The 18,088-nt window shown below is 35.5% G+C and overlaps 1 protein-coding gene across 1 annotated transcript; it reads left to right on the top strand.

The window, feature by feature from the left end:
• Positions 1 to 8,615: 8,615 nt before the first annotated feature.
• Positions 8,616 to 12,829, top strand: LOC127898800 (receptor like protein 21-like). Its single transcript, XM_052431286.1, has 5 exons — positions 8,616 to 9,024; positions 9,156 to 9,311; positions 9,770 to 9,835; positions 11,042 to 11,098; positions 11,535 to 12,829. Exons 1-5 carry the CDS (start codon positions 8,616 to 8,618, stop codon positions 12,827 to 12,829), a joined length of 1,983 nt encoding a protein of 660 aa, XP_052287246.1.
• The last annotated feature ends 5,259 nt before the right edge of the window (positions 12,830 to 18,088 follow it).

Below are 18,088 nucleotides of genomic sequence, written 5' to 3'. Positions count from 1 at the left end.
ATTCCCCCACCTAAAAACCCATTAACTTGTAGACCTAAATGTTAATGTTGGTAATCAGTACATCCTGATTGGGATTGTCCAATACTAATTCCTAATGATTGTTTAATTGGAATAAAGAATTGTACGAATCCGGTACCATTTTTTAATCGGGATAAAAAAAGGCAACGAATTCCTATCGGTTAAAATACCAATACCATCCCGAATGTTCCGAATGTAACTTTTTTCTTAATTTTAATTTTAATTAAAATAAATTAATGAATTAAAAAGTAGAAATCATAATTTTATTAATAATTGGGCTGTAGGAGTATAGAAGAAAGCATTGGACTTGGGCTTTGGCCAAATTTTGAATAAATCCTTTTTTTTTTTACATTGTAATTAAACTAGAAAATTAAAATAACTTGGTACAATCAGGTCTTGTCCTTTAGATGAAATGACAATCTTCATTTTATTTCTAAAAAGTATAAAAATCTCAATTTATCCCCATTTTTTTTAAAAAGATGAGGGCAATTGCGGGCACATTGATATATTTTTTTTTAATGTTTTCTTAACTAAAAATTGAGGTAAATTAATATTTTCACATTTTTAGGAAATAAATTGAGGATTAACAATTTAAGCAGGGAGTAAATTGAAGTTTACCCTTGTCTTAGATATCTAAATTGAATTTTTAAATGTTTGTGTAAGTTATGAAGTCATACTCATTGGAGTTCGCTAGTTTACCCTTCTCGTGAAAATGCTCAAATTGGAGTTCGCTAGTTTAAGTCCGATCGAGTTGACATACATAAGCGTCATTACTCATTCGTAGTCTTTGAGGAAGACTCAATACTAGATACTCATTATTTTATGTATAGTAAACTCTTTGTTTGAAATCCATTCTTATTGTCTTTAAGTCATTCTTTGAACTATCGAGATCTGACGCAAACTAAATTCAAAATATTTTGCAGAATCAACACAATTTTTATTTTATTTTTTATTCCAAGTATTCTTAAAATCAATAGAATATTAAAAATTTCCTATCTATATCAATCACCCTAGCTGCATCAATTTACCCTTTTGTATAATTTGTTAGTTTTCCTGTTCAGCGTTTTTTTATAGAATCCGTTACATCACTATCTCACTATAATTAACAGTTATTTATTGGATTGTCAATCTTTATAATATGTAAAATTACTAACTATACCTTCTTACAATCAAAATAATTATTTTTTAATAAAAAAATTCCGAATATATATAGTTATATCTTGCGAGACATAAGCTTTGAGAGTGCAACAAATTAAATTAAAGTTTAATCTTAGGTTAAAAACGGAAAGGTTTTTAATTAGGTTTTCAGTGTGGTTTGCCATAGATTTGATTCAGATGCATGGAGTCAAATGTTGCTTGGAGAAAGAGAGGATTGCTTTAATGGAAATCAAGAGCTCCTTTGTATCGGTGAGTGATAATGAATACGCTGACAACATTCTTACTCCTTGGGTTGATAATGGGATCTGTGACGTTGCAGTTTGGGAGGGATAGATTATTAATTTCCAGAGATAAAATTCAATAATCGGATTTTATTAATTTCCTGTAAAATTAACAAGTGTAAAATTTTATCTCTGCAGTCAACTTGGGTTGTTGCATAAACGCCGGTCAATTTGCGTGCAGTCAGCTTTTATTTTCAACTTCAATGATCAAGTCTTTCCTCAAGTAAATTATGGCTGCTGAGATACTTGAATGAGGAACGAATAAATGGCCCCACCCATCATTATTTGAGAGTCATGGTCAGATAGATTATTTGATAATTCAATGTGAACCCAATGGTACCCTTAAATTATTTAAATTGTCAATCAACTTTATCTTATTATTAATGAAAATTGCCATCAACTGCTGGAGGAAAAAGACTTTGACGTCGGCTTGTTTGTTGAAAAAGTCAGTCAACTTTTATTTTCCACGTAGAATTAGTAAAGCGCTTTTGCTCGCAACTCGCAATGTAAAGAAAACTAGAGTCATTTTAATTGAACTTGTATGTTTGTAACATTATACACCACACACTTTTGTGAGTAATTAACCAAAACATGTATATGATATTTGGAGAAATAGTGGATTATTGGTTCTCTATTAATTTAAGTTTTTGTAAATATATAGTAATAAAATAGAAAGTTTTGTGAAGATATATAAAATGATGAGTCAATACTTTTTTGTAGTCATCTATTATTTTGCAGTTTGTGAAAAGTTGAACGGTAATTATCCTAATATAAATTTACCAAATATCCAATCAAATTATTTTCAATGAAGAGGAATTGAGAATCAATACTGGAATAGATAATTGATCATACCCTTAATTTGGACTTTTTGCCCAGCATTATCGAGAGCATGGCTTTCTTCCGAAAGTCTCATTAAGTTCTAATATAAATTGAAGAGACATCGATTAAGTAGATAAGACAATGAAGAGAAAAGACACTGAAATCCTCAAAATATGTTTACATGATCAAATATGATTTCCTTAGTTTCATAATTAGTCAAACATGCCTTTTTGTTTTTTTTCCCAAAAGTCTCAAAATTATTTTCACATAAAATCAAGGGTTTCTGTATAATTTGCAAGTCTATGGTCAAAATTATATTGCCAGTTAAGATATTTCTTCTTAGTTGATTTGAGTTGTCGGTAATCCTACCCAATAAATTTGCAAGGTATTTCTTCTTAGTGGAACCGCCACCACCACTGGCGGAGGAACGTTCAACTAAAAAGGCAAGATTTAGGAGTCACGGGAATGATGATGAAAATCCACTTCCGCTATCTTTTAAAGATAAGTTAATGGAAGATCAGAATGATGGGGAAGAGGAGCCTTTGGGTAGAGAAGAAGAATTGGAATTTGATCCTGAAGACGTTGTTGTTAGTGAAAAGGGAAGCATCCCATCCATTTCCTTCTCAGAAAAGATCCAAGCACAGCTGGTGAAACCATGGAGAAACACGGTTGTTGTCAAACTTCTCGGGAGAACTCTTGGCTATCGGGCACTCTGCAACAAGTTAAATGAGGTTTGGAAAACGACCCAAGGTTTCTCTGTTATTGACCTAGAGAATGATTTCTTCCTGGTTAAGTTCAAAACAGAAGGGGACGCCCATTATGCTCTAACACAAGGTCCTTGGACCATTCTCGGTCATTATCTCACTGTGCAACAATGGAACCCTCACTTCGATGGTTCCAGTGAAGATATTGAAAACATTGTTGCTTGGATCCGATTACCGGGAATGTCTCTACACTATTATCATAAAAAGGTTCTTCGCATGCTCGGGAATGTCGTTGGAAAAGTGATTCGAATTGATTACAATACCGAATCAATAACAAGAGGGAAGTTTGCACGTATTGCGGTTGAGGTTTCCCTTAAGAAACCTCTTTGTTCACAGTTTTTTCTCGATGGCAAAATGCAAAAAGTGGAATATGAGAATTTACCTGTTATTTGTTTTAATTGTGGGATTTATGGTCATAGGACTGAAAACTGTCATCAGCCCAACACAAGGACAAGACAAACAGAGAGCTCAGAAAATAATGAGGATGGGAACAGTCACAGTAGTGGTGGTGGTGATCAACCGTCGTCCTCTACAATTACTCCGGCAAACCCTTCATTTGGGCCTTGGATGATTGTCAGCCGAAAAGGAAGGGGAAGAGTCAACAATGGAGGTGGCTATAATAATTTTTCCACTCGTCATCGAGATGCCAAATTTGAAGGGGGATCACGGTTTGAAGTGCTCGAAAAGGATAATGATGAGGATAGAATGTTTTCCCACCCTAGAGGCTACAATGGGCCCATAACCGAGAAGGATCAGCCAGCTTTCCATTTTAAAATACAAACCAAAAAGAATCCCAAGAAACCTACTACCACAAATAGCCATACAAACGTCAACTCTCCAGCTATGCAAAGTTTAAGTGAAAAAAAAGCCAAACACCCATGCTTGAAAGAAAACCTTGTTACCTCACCAACTCACATGCATGTAGAAACAGTGTCATGTTCACAGTCAAAAATCCCTGTAACTTCAACCAACCTACCTATCCCCACCATTGTTCCCACTAGCTTGGACCCAGTAAAACACACGGCAATAAAATTTGTTTCTCGACAAGATTTTCATTCGAATTCTAAGGGGGTCAGTTTAGTTCCATCTTTACCAAATTTAGAGCTTGCTGATCCTAATATACTTATTGAAAATCGAGACAAACCCCCTGATGAGGATTTGGTAATAAATGCCAATGATGAAGATGACCCGGATGATGAGAGCTTTAAGGGTGAAGGTGAGGGAAGTGACTCAGAATCTGATGATAGTGGAACCTCTTTGGAAGATGAGGACAACATGGAGTCAGAATGAAGTTCGGTTTGAACGGTTTCCTCCTATTATTCTCTTTATTTTAATGAATTTATCTATCCTTTTTTGGAATTGCCAAGGGGTGGCTTCACCGGGCTTTAGAAGAGCTTTTATCATAATGAATAAAATTTATAACCCTGATATTGTTGCGATTTTGGAACCTAAAATCAGTGGAGTTAAAGCTGATAACTTTATTAAACGTAGTGGTTTTGAGTCATCGCATCGAGTGGAAGCTGAAGGTTTTGCAGGGGGTATTTGGATTTTATGGAAAGAAGAATTCAGGATGGAGTTTGTTTTTAATCACAAGCAGTACATTCATTTTAAAGTCACAGATTTTTCTGGTAATTGGTCGTGGGTCACTGCCGTTTATGCTAGCCCCAACCCAAATTTGAGGAGGGAGCTATGGAGCAATCTTGACCTGGTAGCTAATTCAGTTACAGGACCATGGCTACTAGGGGGAGACTTCAACTCAATCCTACATGTTTCAGAGAAAAAAGGAGGTTCAAAAAAAGGCAATGGTGTTTGTAGACTGTTTAACAAATGGTTTCATGATAATCAGCTTATGGATCTACATTTTAAAGGGCCTTGTTTCACTTGGTCGAGGGGATCTCTCTTTAAAAGATTAGACCGAGCCATATGCAATGACCAGTGGAATGTGTCTTTTATGGAAGCTTCAGTTTTACATCTTCCAAAAATTCATTCTGACCACCGTCCGATTCTTGTCAGATTTGGCCGTAGTTTGAAGAAAATGAATGTTGTTAGGCCATTTCGTTTCTTGGCAGCTTGGTTGACGGACCAGTCTTTCCAATCTCTAGTGGCTAAGGAATGGTGCAACTCTAAGGGATATATTCGGGCTGCTCATGACTTTGTGGATAAAGTTAGTGTGTGGAATAAAGAGAATTTTGGGAATATTTTTAAAAGGAAAAGGCGTTTATTGGCAAGATTAAATGGTATTCAACATGCTCTGGAGAAATTTGATTCAAACCGGCTTCTTGAGCTTGAGTCCAATTTGAAGATGGAACTTGAAACCATACTATCCCAGGAGGAGTTATTGTGGTACCAAAAGTCAAGGAGAGAATGGATTTCATGTGGGGATAGAAACACTGCTTTTTTTCACAGAAAAACAATAACGAGAAGAAGGAGAAACCGAGTGGATGCAATCCAGAGCAGCGAGGGTACGTGGATTTATAATAAAGAAGAGATCAAGTCCCATGCCATTGATTTTTTCTCTAAACTTTTTTCTTGTAATGATGAAGTGAGTTTTAATTTCCCGATTACTAATGCTTTTCCAAGAATTGATGAGTACAGTTTAGCTGATCTTAGCAGAACTGTTCTTAACGAGGAAATCAAAGCTACAGTTTTCGGAATGAACCCTCTAAAAGCTCCTGGAATTGATGGCCTTCATGCTCTCTTCTACCGGTCACAATGGGATGTGGTGGGCTCATCAGTTTGTGAACTTGTGAGCAATATTTTTAAAGGCAATCCCCTCCCTCCAGAGCTTAATAAGACCCTTATTGTCCTTATCCCAAAAACAAACAACCCCACCAACTTGAGGATGTTCCGTCCCATTAGCCTATGTCCAGTGATGTATAAAACTGTTACAAAAATTTTGGCAAATAGGTTAAAGGGAATTCTACCGGAGTTGATCGGACCAACCCAGACAAGCTTTGTTCCTGGAAGGCAAATTACAGATAATATTGTGATGGCGCAAGAAATTATCCACACCATGAGAAACAAAAGAGGAAAAATCGGGCAGATGGCTATCAAAGTGGACCTTGAGAAAGCTTATGATCGGCTTAGGTGGGACTTCATTCATGATACTCTTAAGGATGTTGGACTGCCTAAAGAGTTTATTCGGATTACAATGGAGTGCATTACTACGGCTAGAATGCAAATTTTATGGGAAGGGGAGATCACTGAAGAATTCACTCCGTCTAGGGGAATCTGACAGGGTGACCCTCTTTCTCCTTATATTTTTGTTCTATGTATCGAGCGCCTTAGTCATGCAATTAATTTGGCAGTAAGAAATGGAAGTTGGTGTCCTATACGGCTCTCGAGAAATGGTGTTCCTCTTACTCACCTCTTTTTTGCGGACGACCTACTTCTTCTCGCTGAGGCTTCTTGCAACCAAGCCCATGTGATCAATAATGTGCTGAATATTTTTTGTAGTTGTTCGGGAGAGTTGATTAGCAAACAGAAGACTCGAGTTTATTTCTCAAAGAATGTTACTGCAGAAAAGGCAAGGAAAATCAGTGATTCATTGGGATTTGCCGCTACAGATAATCTTGGCAAATATCTTGGAATGCCTTTACTTCACAACAGAGTGACAAGAGCCACTTATCAAGAAATTGTGGATAATGTTGATAAAAAATTGTCTGGATGGAATGCAATGCATCTCTCCCTTGCTGGGAGAATTACTCTAGCTCAATCGGTAATTCAGGCGATCCCCATTTTTGCCATGCAAACAACAAGGATCCCTCATGGAATTTTGGATAAAATTGATCGGATTTCTCGAAGATTTATTTGGGGGAGCAAGAATGGAAGCCGTAAACTCAGTTTGATTAATTGGGAAATGATATGTTCTCCAAAAGTTGAAGGTGGTCTAGGTTTTAAAAATCTTACAAACATGAACAATGCTCTCCTCATGAAAATTGAATGGAATATGCTAACCTCTACTCACAGTCACTGGATTCGGGTTTTGAGATCAAAATATGGGCTTGATTCAGATTTTATTCCCTCCAAGCTTGAGAATAAACGCAACTCTTATCTCTGGAAAGGCATAAACAGAATATGGGAGTATGTGTTGCAGGGCACGAGATGGTCGATTGGAAAAGGGAATAAGGTAAATTTTTGGCATCAAAGTTGGGTTTCAGAAGAGCTTCTCATTGCTAATCATACTATAACTCAACTACCGGATGAATTGAAGAATAAATGTGTGGCGGATTTTGTGGATATTGAGGGAAATTGGAATTGGAGCATGTTTGGTCATTTTCTTCCCAATCAGATTCTTCTCCAGATTGCAGCAATCAAACTACCTTCGGATGACAACAACGAGGATCAACCTTTTTGGGCTCACTCAAAATCAGGCAAGTTCACATCTAAGTCAGCTTATATCTCCCTTAATAATCCAATCTCCAATAATGATGCCCATATATGGAAATTGATTTGGCATTGGAAAGGACCCCAGAGGATTCGCATTTTCTTATGGTTGGTAATGCACGGAAGAATTAAAACAAAAGAGGAGCTATTTAAGAGACACATCAAAATTTCTATGGACTGTGAATATTGTGGACAGGAAAAAGAAGATGTAATCCATGTTCTTCGTGATTGTGTTGTGGCAAAAAGAATTTGGAATCATTTGGTTCCAGGTATGTTCAAGCAATCCTTTTTCTCTCTTGACCTCCGTGACTGGTTATGCTTCAATTTGGGCAAGGCTGGTATCAATAAGGTTGTGGATGATTGGGCCTGCTTATTTGGCGTTGCTGTTTGGAAAATTTGGTTCTGGCGCAACCAATTTATCTTCACTCACAATGCCCCTTGCTGCACTCAGATGGTCACGGAAATTAGATCGTGGGTTCATGATATCCATATTGCAAGAGCAGGTCTCAATGTTGTTCGTACCAGTAAAACCATCAAAGAAATTGGCTGGCAAGCTCCCTCGGAATCCTTTTTCAAATTGAATACAGATGGTTCTCGATTAAAAAATGGGTTGGCAAGTGCTAGAGGATTGGTGAGGGACTGTTATGGCAAATGGCAGTTTGGATTTGGCATGAACATTGGTCTCTGTTCGGTGACTTCTGCTGAATTATGGGGTTTGTTTCAAGGTCTTCATCTTGCATGGAATCGGGGTATCCAGTACTTGGTGGCAGAGGTGGACAGCCAATGTATCTTTCAACTTATCTCTTCCACAAGAACAGAGCCTAATGCACATCTTTCACTTATCAATGCCATCAAGGAGTTGATGAATAGAGATTGGCAAATTACAATAAAGCATATATATCGGGAAGCTAATTTTGCTGCTGATTTCATGGCCAAGTTGGTAGGATCTTTACCTCTCGGTTTTCATGATTTTGATAACCCACCAGAGGGTATTGGATATTGGTTATGTAATGATATGTATGGGAATACTATTCCCCGCTCTGTTTTGTCCTAATCTTTATTAGGCCCCATTGTATCAAAAAAAAATTTGCAAGGTCTATAAATGTTTAGTATAATTATTGAATTTCTTCATTATTGCAAGTATTATTTTAAGAGCGAGTAAATTAACCAAATGAAAAGTTGCTTCGCAATGGAAACTACCTTGATTAAGTTTTCAATGTCACTGATTTTGATTATTGTTTTGATGCAAATGCATGGATACAAATGTTGCTTGCAAAAAGAGAGGATTGGTCTGTTGGCACTTAAGAGCTTCTTTATATCGATCAGTGATACGGAATATGCAGAAGAAATTCTTACTTCATGGGTTGATGATGATGGAATGTCGTCTGATTGTTCTAATGATTGGGATGGAGTTAAGTGCAACGCCACCACAAGACGGGTGATGCATCTCTTGCTTAATGATACAGCCAAATTCAACTTCTCTTATAACTCTCTTTTTGGAGTTTCACTTATGAATTTCTCACTGTTTCATCCTTTTGAAGAATTGCAAAGCCTCGACTTATCTCTCAATGCGTTTGAAGGTTTCTATGAGAATAGAGGTGTGTATATCGTATATATCTTTCTCGTCCATTATTATTATTGTTATTTTGGTTTTTGATATACAATTTGCATATTCGTTTTAAAAGAAAAATTAATGTCAGTGAGCTACTAATAGTGCATGCATTAGCAGCTTACGACAGCAATGGGAGCTTGAAGCAGCTGAAGATCTTAAATCTTGAAGCTAATCACTTCAATGACAGCATATTACCATATTTGAATACACTGATATCACTTACCACTTTGATTCTGCGGGAAAATAACATTGAAGGTTCCAGAACCATAGAAGGTATATACATTCCAGGCCACAAGATATGTAAGGCGCAACTTAATTGCTCACACACACACATCGAGGGAGAAAAACTTATATATGCATAAATGCAGATTTCGTGTGGATTTGCTATTACATTATGTAGTATTATACTTAATAGAATAGAAATACACTAACACCATATAGTGTAATAATGAATCTGCACGAAATTTACATTTAGCATCTTGATCTGAGAATTTCTCTATATATATGTCTTATTCAACATTAATTTATGTCCTCAGGATTATCAAATTTGAGAAACCTGCAACTATTGGATCTACGTGATAACCCAATATAGGGCTCTTTAACAAGGCTAGGTAAGCTATGTACTAAGACACAGTTAAGAAGCAAATTTACCAAGATGTTTATCGAACACAGATATCTCATCGCTCTACAATAATTTTGAAACAATATTTTCATTTTTATCGGCCATGTAGGATTGGCAAATCTGACAAACTTGAAAACATTGGATCTTAGAGATTGTGGAATAACTACAATTCAAGGTATACAGCAACAATCATAACTTCTATTTAATTTCCTAGTTTTTTTCTTTTCTTTTAATTTCTTTTTTGTACTGTTATGGCCTTTTTCTTTTTTCTTTTTCTGAATCCTTTTCGGGATATTAACTTAATTAATTTTAATATAATTTTGAATTCCCTTTCTTCATTATTTTGATTCGAGACAGCCGGCATATTCCATCAACTACTAGCTCATGCTCAAATTTGAATTAGAGCCACTGCTTTCTTTAATGAAGTTTAGTACTTGACAAACCCTACCACTGTCTGCTGAGTCCTGACTCCCCTCATTTCTTTCACTCTCTCCGTTTCTTCTGATTCTTTTAATAGAAAAGTTCTGAATGAAAAACGAAGTCTTCAATAGCTTTTTCATTTCAATGCTTTTGAAGTATTATGGATAAGTATATATCAAAACTATATAGAAGAATTAAGACAAAACTCCCAAATCTAATTAAAATTTTTTATTTATCCTCATTATTAGTTCTTGACGCAGAATTAGCCAAATTCAAAAACTTGGAAGCGTTAGATTGAGTAATAATAATATAAACAGATTTCTAGAAACCGAAGTAAACAATCTACTCGGCGTTTTTATGTTGAAACATGATAATTGAATATTTGAAATAATGACAAACCGTTTGTGGGTAGCTACTTCCTAGATTATGAAGAAAAGTTCTTTTTTCCTTCTTTTTTTGTTTTTCCTCCGGTAAATTCTTTTCAAACATGTTTTGTTTATGCTAGAGAGGAGTAAAAATTTAAGACAAATTTAAGTGTATTTTAAGACAAACTATTATTTAAGAAAACAACTGAAAAATCATAATTTTAATTTAGAGATTAGAATACCAATATCCAATAAACAAGACGAAGTATCAAATTATTCCAGAGAAAATCATAATTTTAATTTAAACAATAAAGCAGCAGCTGATTATGATGAAAAGAAGTGTTGATCGTTCTTTTTTTTTTTTTAAGGTTAATTGAAACACTTTTGCAATCAACATCACATTATATAAGAATTAAATAGATAATGTTATTTACGTTGACCAAAATAATTAGACAATTTGATTTTATGACTTTTTTATAAGTCTTAGATTGGGTTTACGATTGAATTTGCCATAATTAAAAACTACAAAACACTACATTTTATAGGAGTTTCATTCTATGAAATAGTAAGCCTTCTATTTTTACTTTCATTTTTAGGAATATGTGACTTGAAGAATCTTTTAGAGTTGAATCTTGGAGCAAATAATTTTGAGGGTCAGCTGCCTCAATGTTTCAACAACTTGATCCATCTCAAAGTTCTTGATATTTCTTACAATCAGTTAAGTGGAAACTTGCCTTCTATAATCACCAACCTCACATCACTTGAATAATTGGCTCTCTCTTCCATCAATTTCCAAGGCACATTCCCCCTTAGTTCATTAGCTAATCATTCAAGGCTTGAGGTCTTGCTGCTCTCATCAAGAAACAATATGTTGCAAGTGAAAACTGAAAACTGGCTCCCCACATATTGTTTGAAGGTTCTCCAATTATCCAACTGCAATTTAAATGTCAGTCCTACTTTTCTTTTACACCAATACCACTTAAGATTCCTTGACCTCTCTCACAATAAGTTGGTTGGAAATTTCCCAACTTGGTTATTGCAAAACAACTCAAGATTACAAACTGTCTTTGGCGAATAACTCATTCTCAGGAATTCTTCCACTACTTCCAAATGCCAAACACGATATGCTTCGTCTTCTAGATATTTCCAGTAACAATTTCACTGGTAAGCTACCGCAGAATATGGGTATTTTCCTTCAGAAATTGGAGTCTTTGGATATGTCAGAAAATACTTTTGAAGGTGATATTCCTCATTCAATGGGCGAGATGCAAGAGCTACATATACTGGATTTGTCTAGAAATAACTTTTCAGGAGAATTACCCCGACCTATAGTCTCTGGTTGCCTCCCTCTAGATATGTTGGACCTATCAAGTAACAATTTCTATGGCAAAATTTTTCCCAATTACTTGAACTTGACTTATTTGGGTTCGTTATATTTGAACAACAATCATTTCAGTGGGAAGATGAAAGATGGTTTGTTGAGCTCCACTTCATTAGAGGGATTAGATATATCTAACAACATGTTATCCGGCAATATTCCTCATTGGATTGGTAACATCTCAACCCTTTGGGTTCTTTTAATGTCAAAAAACCGTTTGGAAGGTAATTTTCCAGTCCAGCTTAACAATCTTGAAAGTCTTGAGCTTGTAGACATCTCTGAAAATAGTTTACCTGGGTCCATGATAGCTTCCTTGAATCTTTCATCAGTGAAGCACCTTTATCTGCGAAAGAATGCCCTTCGTGGGTTAATTCCAAATGCACTGTTTAGAAGCTCTGCATTAATGACTCTAGATTTAAGGGATAATAAATTTTTTGGTAGGATTCCTCATCAGATCAATGAGCTTTCGAATTTGCATGTTCTTCTTTTGAGAGGAAATTATCTGCAAGGACGTATTCCTAATCAATTATGCCAAATAAAAAAATTAGGTATCATTGATCTTTCGCAGAACAGACTTAATGGGTCAATACCTTCATGCTTGGGTAATGTGTCAATCTGGAGAGAAAGAATTGATGATTTCTCTTATGAATATGAACTACTTGAGGGTTATAAAGTGTATCTGTCTTTAAACCCTACCATTGTTACTTACTACAATTCCACTCTTGATCTGCAACCGCCTGTTGAAAAACATTCCGCAATAGATCGACAACTAGAAGCAGAATTTGCGACAAAAAATAGATATGAATTTTTCATTGGTAGCAATCTTAACTACATGACTGGACTGGATCTGTCAAGCAATGAGTTGAGCGGAGAAATTCCATGGGAACTTGGTCAACTTCAAAATATTCATGCATTGAATCTGTCCAATAATTTACTATTAGGTTCTATACCTAAGAGTTTCTCCAATCTAAAAATGATAGAGAGCCTGGACCTTTCCCACAATTGATTAAGTGGTAGAATTCCTCCTCAACTCACTGAGCTCAACTTTTTATCAAATTTCAACGTGTCATACAATAACTTGTCCGGCCCAACCCCAGACAAAGGGCAGTTTGGCACGTTTGATGAAAACAATTATTAAGGAAACCTTTATCTATGTGGTTCACTCATAAAGAGGAAATGCAGCAGTGCAGTAACACCGACAGCAACACCAGCAGGCAAAGAAGAAGGAGAAGATGAATCTGCAATTAGTATGGTGGCATTATACTGGAGTTTTGGTGCAACCTATGCGACAGTAATATTGAGTTTGTTTGTGGCCCTTGGCATAAACTCATATTGGCGCAGATTATGGTTCTATTTCATTGATAGATGTATTGACACAAGCTACTATTGGCTTTCCAAATAAGTATTCTGTCGGAGATTGTTGATTGAAAGAACCTGAGACTCGAAATGCTACAAATCCAAATAAGGAGTTTTGCCAAATACTATGTTGGTTGTAGCATCATCAGTGCAGCAACTTTAGCTGCAAATTAAAGCTATCAGTGGGTTAATACCAATTAATTTGAGGAACCTCTATCTATAAAAGCAACATCTCAGATTTCTTGTACAAGGAAAATCGGCTAATTAGTTACTCATTATTTAATGATCAAAATAAAAAACCGATTTGTACACATATTATTAGAACATCCAGAGAGGATATCCAAAATGATACAATCAAGTCTCCATTTTTTGACCATTTCTACAATACTAACATTCAGTAAAAAATCTCTCGAATAAAACTGGGAGAAACAGGACAACGCGTTTGCATTTTTTTACTTTGCTCTCTCTTTTAACGCAGGTGGATTGATGATTGCACATCTCAGTTACCCCATTTGCGATCTGCTGTCGGTTTCTTTTCCTTTTTCTGACAACTATAAATCCTTCACCATCCCCACTTTTTTGGTTTACATCTTTTGGGTTTTGCTATTCTTGATCATTGGACTGAGATGCCAAGTTTGTTTTGCCTTCTTTCATTTTCATAAAGGATTTTTATGATAGCACTATCAATTGCAATTATATCTGAAGAATTTTCTGAATGCTCGAACTTATTTTCGTAGCCTGGAGCATCTATATTATGCTGGACTGACTTTACGATGAAGCTAAGTAGCATCTGCCTTGCAAGCTCTGACTTCTCGCGCGGCCTCTGTACTGCACTTTCTTGAGGTATTATCCTTGTCATGACTGCTAATCTTTTATCAAGCTTCTCATCTTTTGCCTCACTTGTGTCATTTTAAGAGTTTGACTCATTTAGGCAGAATGTAGTGGAACATTGTTGGGAACTTGATGTTTACTGGCCTCAAATATTGTTGGACAAAACTCCACTAAATGAGGATTGAGGCTGATTTCAAGTGGTATGTTAAATTTAAATTGATGCAATTCTTCTGCTTTTGGATCATAAAGTTCTATGAAAACATAAAAATTACTGCAGATTACGTTATTTTTGTTTATAAATAAATGGTTTGACTATAATAAGTGCCTATTTAACAAGTCTGAGGTAATTGTGACATTTTAATTACAAATTAAAATCATTTCCTAATGTAAGCTCTCAAGGATTTTTATGGATCATGTGGCCTATGTCTTCGAGTGGTCGCATATGATTAAGAATTACTTTCATATTTTTTACTACAAGTACCATTAATTATCCACGTGAATTTAACTCAGAGAAGCATCCTCAGTCACAAGTTGGTCCGGCTACTTTATAACATGCATGTGTCCTGGAGTTTGGAAAAATAAAAAGACTTAAGAGTTTTGTTATTGGATAATTAATTATGCTGTGCACCCACATATTTCCCTTATATTTTACTCCTCTATAGTTTATTATACATATTTCCCACTTGTTGTGCTGTTTATGTGTTCGGTTAGCTTTTCTGCAAACTGGTATGTATCAGTTTATGTGAAATTCTCAGTTTGGTTCTAAAACTATACTCAAGTTTCCAGGTGAGTTGTCATTAATATCACCGATTTTGACGATAGTTATGAATCAAATACACGTTTAATTTTAAGCTTGCTTCGAAACGGGGAGGACAGCTCGTTGGAAATCGAGAGCTTCTTCATATCAATAATTGATATGAAATACGAAGCCTCTATTTTAACCTTCCTTTTGGTTCCTTTGAGATAGTCATATGTCTCTATGTATGTGTGCTTGTTCGGTTTCTCTAAGCTGGATTTCTTTAAGCTTATTTTCCCTGCCATTCAGCTTATTGGTTGCTCTTAATAATCGAACCATCCGGACTTTTTTTTTTTAAGTTTGCAATTTCATTGAACAATGATTATGTAGGATTAATTTTTTTTTCTTTGTGAAAATCTACAAATATTACAATGTGGGATCTATTTTAGAGATCGATACCTCTAAAATACACACCAATTAAATAAAAGACGAGATCTCCTACTATTGTGGGTGAGGATTTCTCGTTAGGAAATTGCCTTTAACACTGATAGCACCAGCCCATAATTAGACAAATCCTTTGATGGCTCTGATTCTGTCATTGAATAAAGTACACTTTTTAGTTCCCAACTAGCTGACATGCTATAGTAACTTATTTGAATGATGTGGTAGAAATCAAAGTGAAACTTAAAGGAGACAGTCCGACATGCGGGCTAAAAATAATTTGTGGTGTGTTGGAAGTTTGAATTCATAGATTTAGAGCTTAGTCCAAAAGGTTCACGAAGTATAATTTAAAAATCAGCAATATATCTATTTTTACTAATATTTGAATAAATATATGTATCCTTATCCATATTTTATTATTTATTTAAAAATATACAAAAGTACATTATTTTAATTTATAAATCCGACTGTGGGTCCCATTAGACCTGCCAAAGTAGTGGGCAGGCGCGCAACACCTCAGCATTTTCTCAGGTTGTTGAGGACCGCAGGCTGCAGCTCACGGTTGAACTTTCCAGTAGCGTTCTTGACGCCAATATTTTTACTCAGCTTTAACTTTAAGCCTTTCTTTTATAAAATTAATTCACCAGCAGATAGCATGTATTTTTTGGCAAGAATTTATATTGCGAAAGAAAGACATCCCTCAATTCACTTGTTTCTTATTGAAGCAGATGTATTATTATTAGACGAAAAAGCACAAATCGGTAGTCTAATCTATTGTAAAATTTTGTATGCATTTAGGGTGTGTTTGTCACTCAGCATTACACCACATTAAAGCTCTGTATTGTATTAAATCAATACAATATCATGTTTGGCAAAAAGTTAACTTTGTATTAAACCTCATTATAATACACCAAACGCCGCAAAAAATAAACCCGTGGGGAGTCGTAATTAGGCCGCATTGCATTCGAAAAGAGAAATAAAATATTTTCTTCTTCCAAACACGATCCTTAGCCACGACCATGAAACAAAATTTCTCTTCTCAAAACCCAAAACAATACTTTTCTCTCAAACTCACTCATCTATTCACTGATTTTCCTCCATTCTCCAATTTCTCAAGAGCCAAACATAGCAGCCCAGCCGTCGTGCAGCGTGAATCATTAAATGAGTGGTGCAGCTGCAGCACCTGAATCTTTGATTGGAGCGACGGTGTCATTTGAATTCGAACAACAGCATGGTGCGGCGGTGGTGCTACGGCGAGATTCGAATGGATTTACGTGCAGATTTCATTTTTCCATTTAGGTATTCAAGTGTTTTAGTTGATGGCTCTATAAAGCCAAATAAATAATAATAATAATAATAATAATCTATTGAAATCATTTTCATGAAATCTGAAAGTGTAGAGGCGTTGATGTGAGAGAGAGTGATTAAGAGGGTAGTAGAGATTGTGGTGTTGAATTGATGAATTTAGGAGATGGGCCTTTTTTTTTTTTTTTAATTTGTTGGCTTGTTTGTTGGTTTGAATGTTGGTGTTCTGTTTTCTAGCAATTGTTGTGGAAATGAGGTGAATGATAAGAATTTGGAGAAGAACGTAAAAATATTGGTGATTTGAATTTTTCAAAAAAAAAAAAGAAATCATGGCTGATTCTTGCAGGAAGAAGATGATTGCTGCTAGAACAATCAATTACTTTTTTTTTTTCTTTTTCCCAATGTTTCACTTTCCCAACTCTTGGTGATTCAGGCGAAGCCTGAGTTGGTGGCTGATGATAAAACCAAGATGGCACAGATGGTTTGTTCTCCAACAAACCATGAAGAGTGCACGGCTTGTGGAAGTTAAAGGAGCAAATTCTGCTTATATTCCTTAAAAAAAATATATTACCTAGGCATAGGTTACAGACCCTTAATTGAAGGGGCATGTTTTGATAATATGGGTATCTGAAGTATGATTAAATAACTTTAACATGAAGTAACTTAAAATGCTCTGTATAGCTTATGTGTTAATATATCTTGTTAACTGTATAGTTCCTATTTCGTGCTGGGTTGCTGTATTAAGAGTTTGAATACTGTGGAACCTGAAGTAACGATGACAATTTATTGAATTAGGTTATGACAATTTATTGAATTAGGTTAATTACAATTAACGCTAGTGTTACTCATGATTGCAAAGTTGTATTTTTTGGTCCGATTTTGTCCTAGGAATGATATGAGAAGTTTGAAATATGGTGCTTAACTTAAGATTTTATATGCCTTCTTGTGAATTCATGCATACTTATTCATGTCTCACATCTTCTCATTGGGTGCTCAGAACGCATTTTGGGAATTGCATGCAATAACATTGAGGGGTGAATGGTGATGGCCTCCTTAAATGGAAGAAATGAATGAATGGATTAGGAGAAGCTAGAGTGAGAGTGGAGTGCATTTGAAATTCCTATCACACCCATTTGGATGCATTGTTTTCCACTCTATTTAAATTTTCTTTATCCTTCAAATTAAGTTGAAAGTAGTTTTGAATTTTGATGATGGAGCCTTAGACTCTTGAAAATCTTGAAGATTGCGATGTTGCTGAAGAGCATGGAGATGGAGTGATTGCTGAAGATGCTGAAGCTGGTGTTGCTATTGTTGCTGCAATAGTGAAGTTATTGAGGTTAGTAGCAGCACTGTAAATGGCGGTGCTGTTGCTGCTGAAGAGAGCCCGCATGGTAAGGGATGATATTTGACATTATTTATGGATATAGCATAACTGTTCTTATTCTAATATTCAACATTAATTTTACAGATGAAGAGAAGCCTTAAGATTGCTGCTTGCTAGGGAAAGAATAAGTGAAGAGATGCTGAACCAGATCTTAGAAGACATGCTTGAAGGTGTTTTTTCCAATAAAAAGAGAAGCGACATCACAAAGACTA

The sequence above is a fragment of the Citrus sinensis genome, chromosome 7 (genome assembly GCF_022201045.2).
Source record: "Citrus sinensis cultivar Valencia sweet orange chromosome 7, DVS_A1.0, whole genome shotgun sequence".
NCBI lineage: Eukaryota > Viridiplantae > Streptophyta > Magnoliopsida > Sapindales > Rutaceae > Citrus > Citrus sinensis.
Note: the sequence above shows the minus strand (reverse complement) of the source record. Positions and strands in the feature narration are given on the sequence as shown.

Coding starts and splice junctions, on each gene's coding strand:
- LOC127898800 (XM_052431286.1), top strand. CDS start 8,616: ATGGAAACTACCTTGATTAAGTTTTCAATGTCACTGATTTTGATTATT. Junction 9,836..11,041: donor TGGAATAACTACAATTCAAG/GTATACAGCAAC, acceptor TTTCATTTTTAG/GAATATGTGACTTGAAGAAT. Junction 11,099..11,534: donor TGGAGCAAATAATTTTGAGG/GTCAGCTGCCTC, acceptor ACTCATTCTCAG/GAATTCTTCCACTACTTCCA.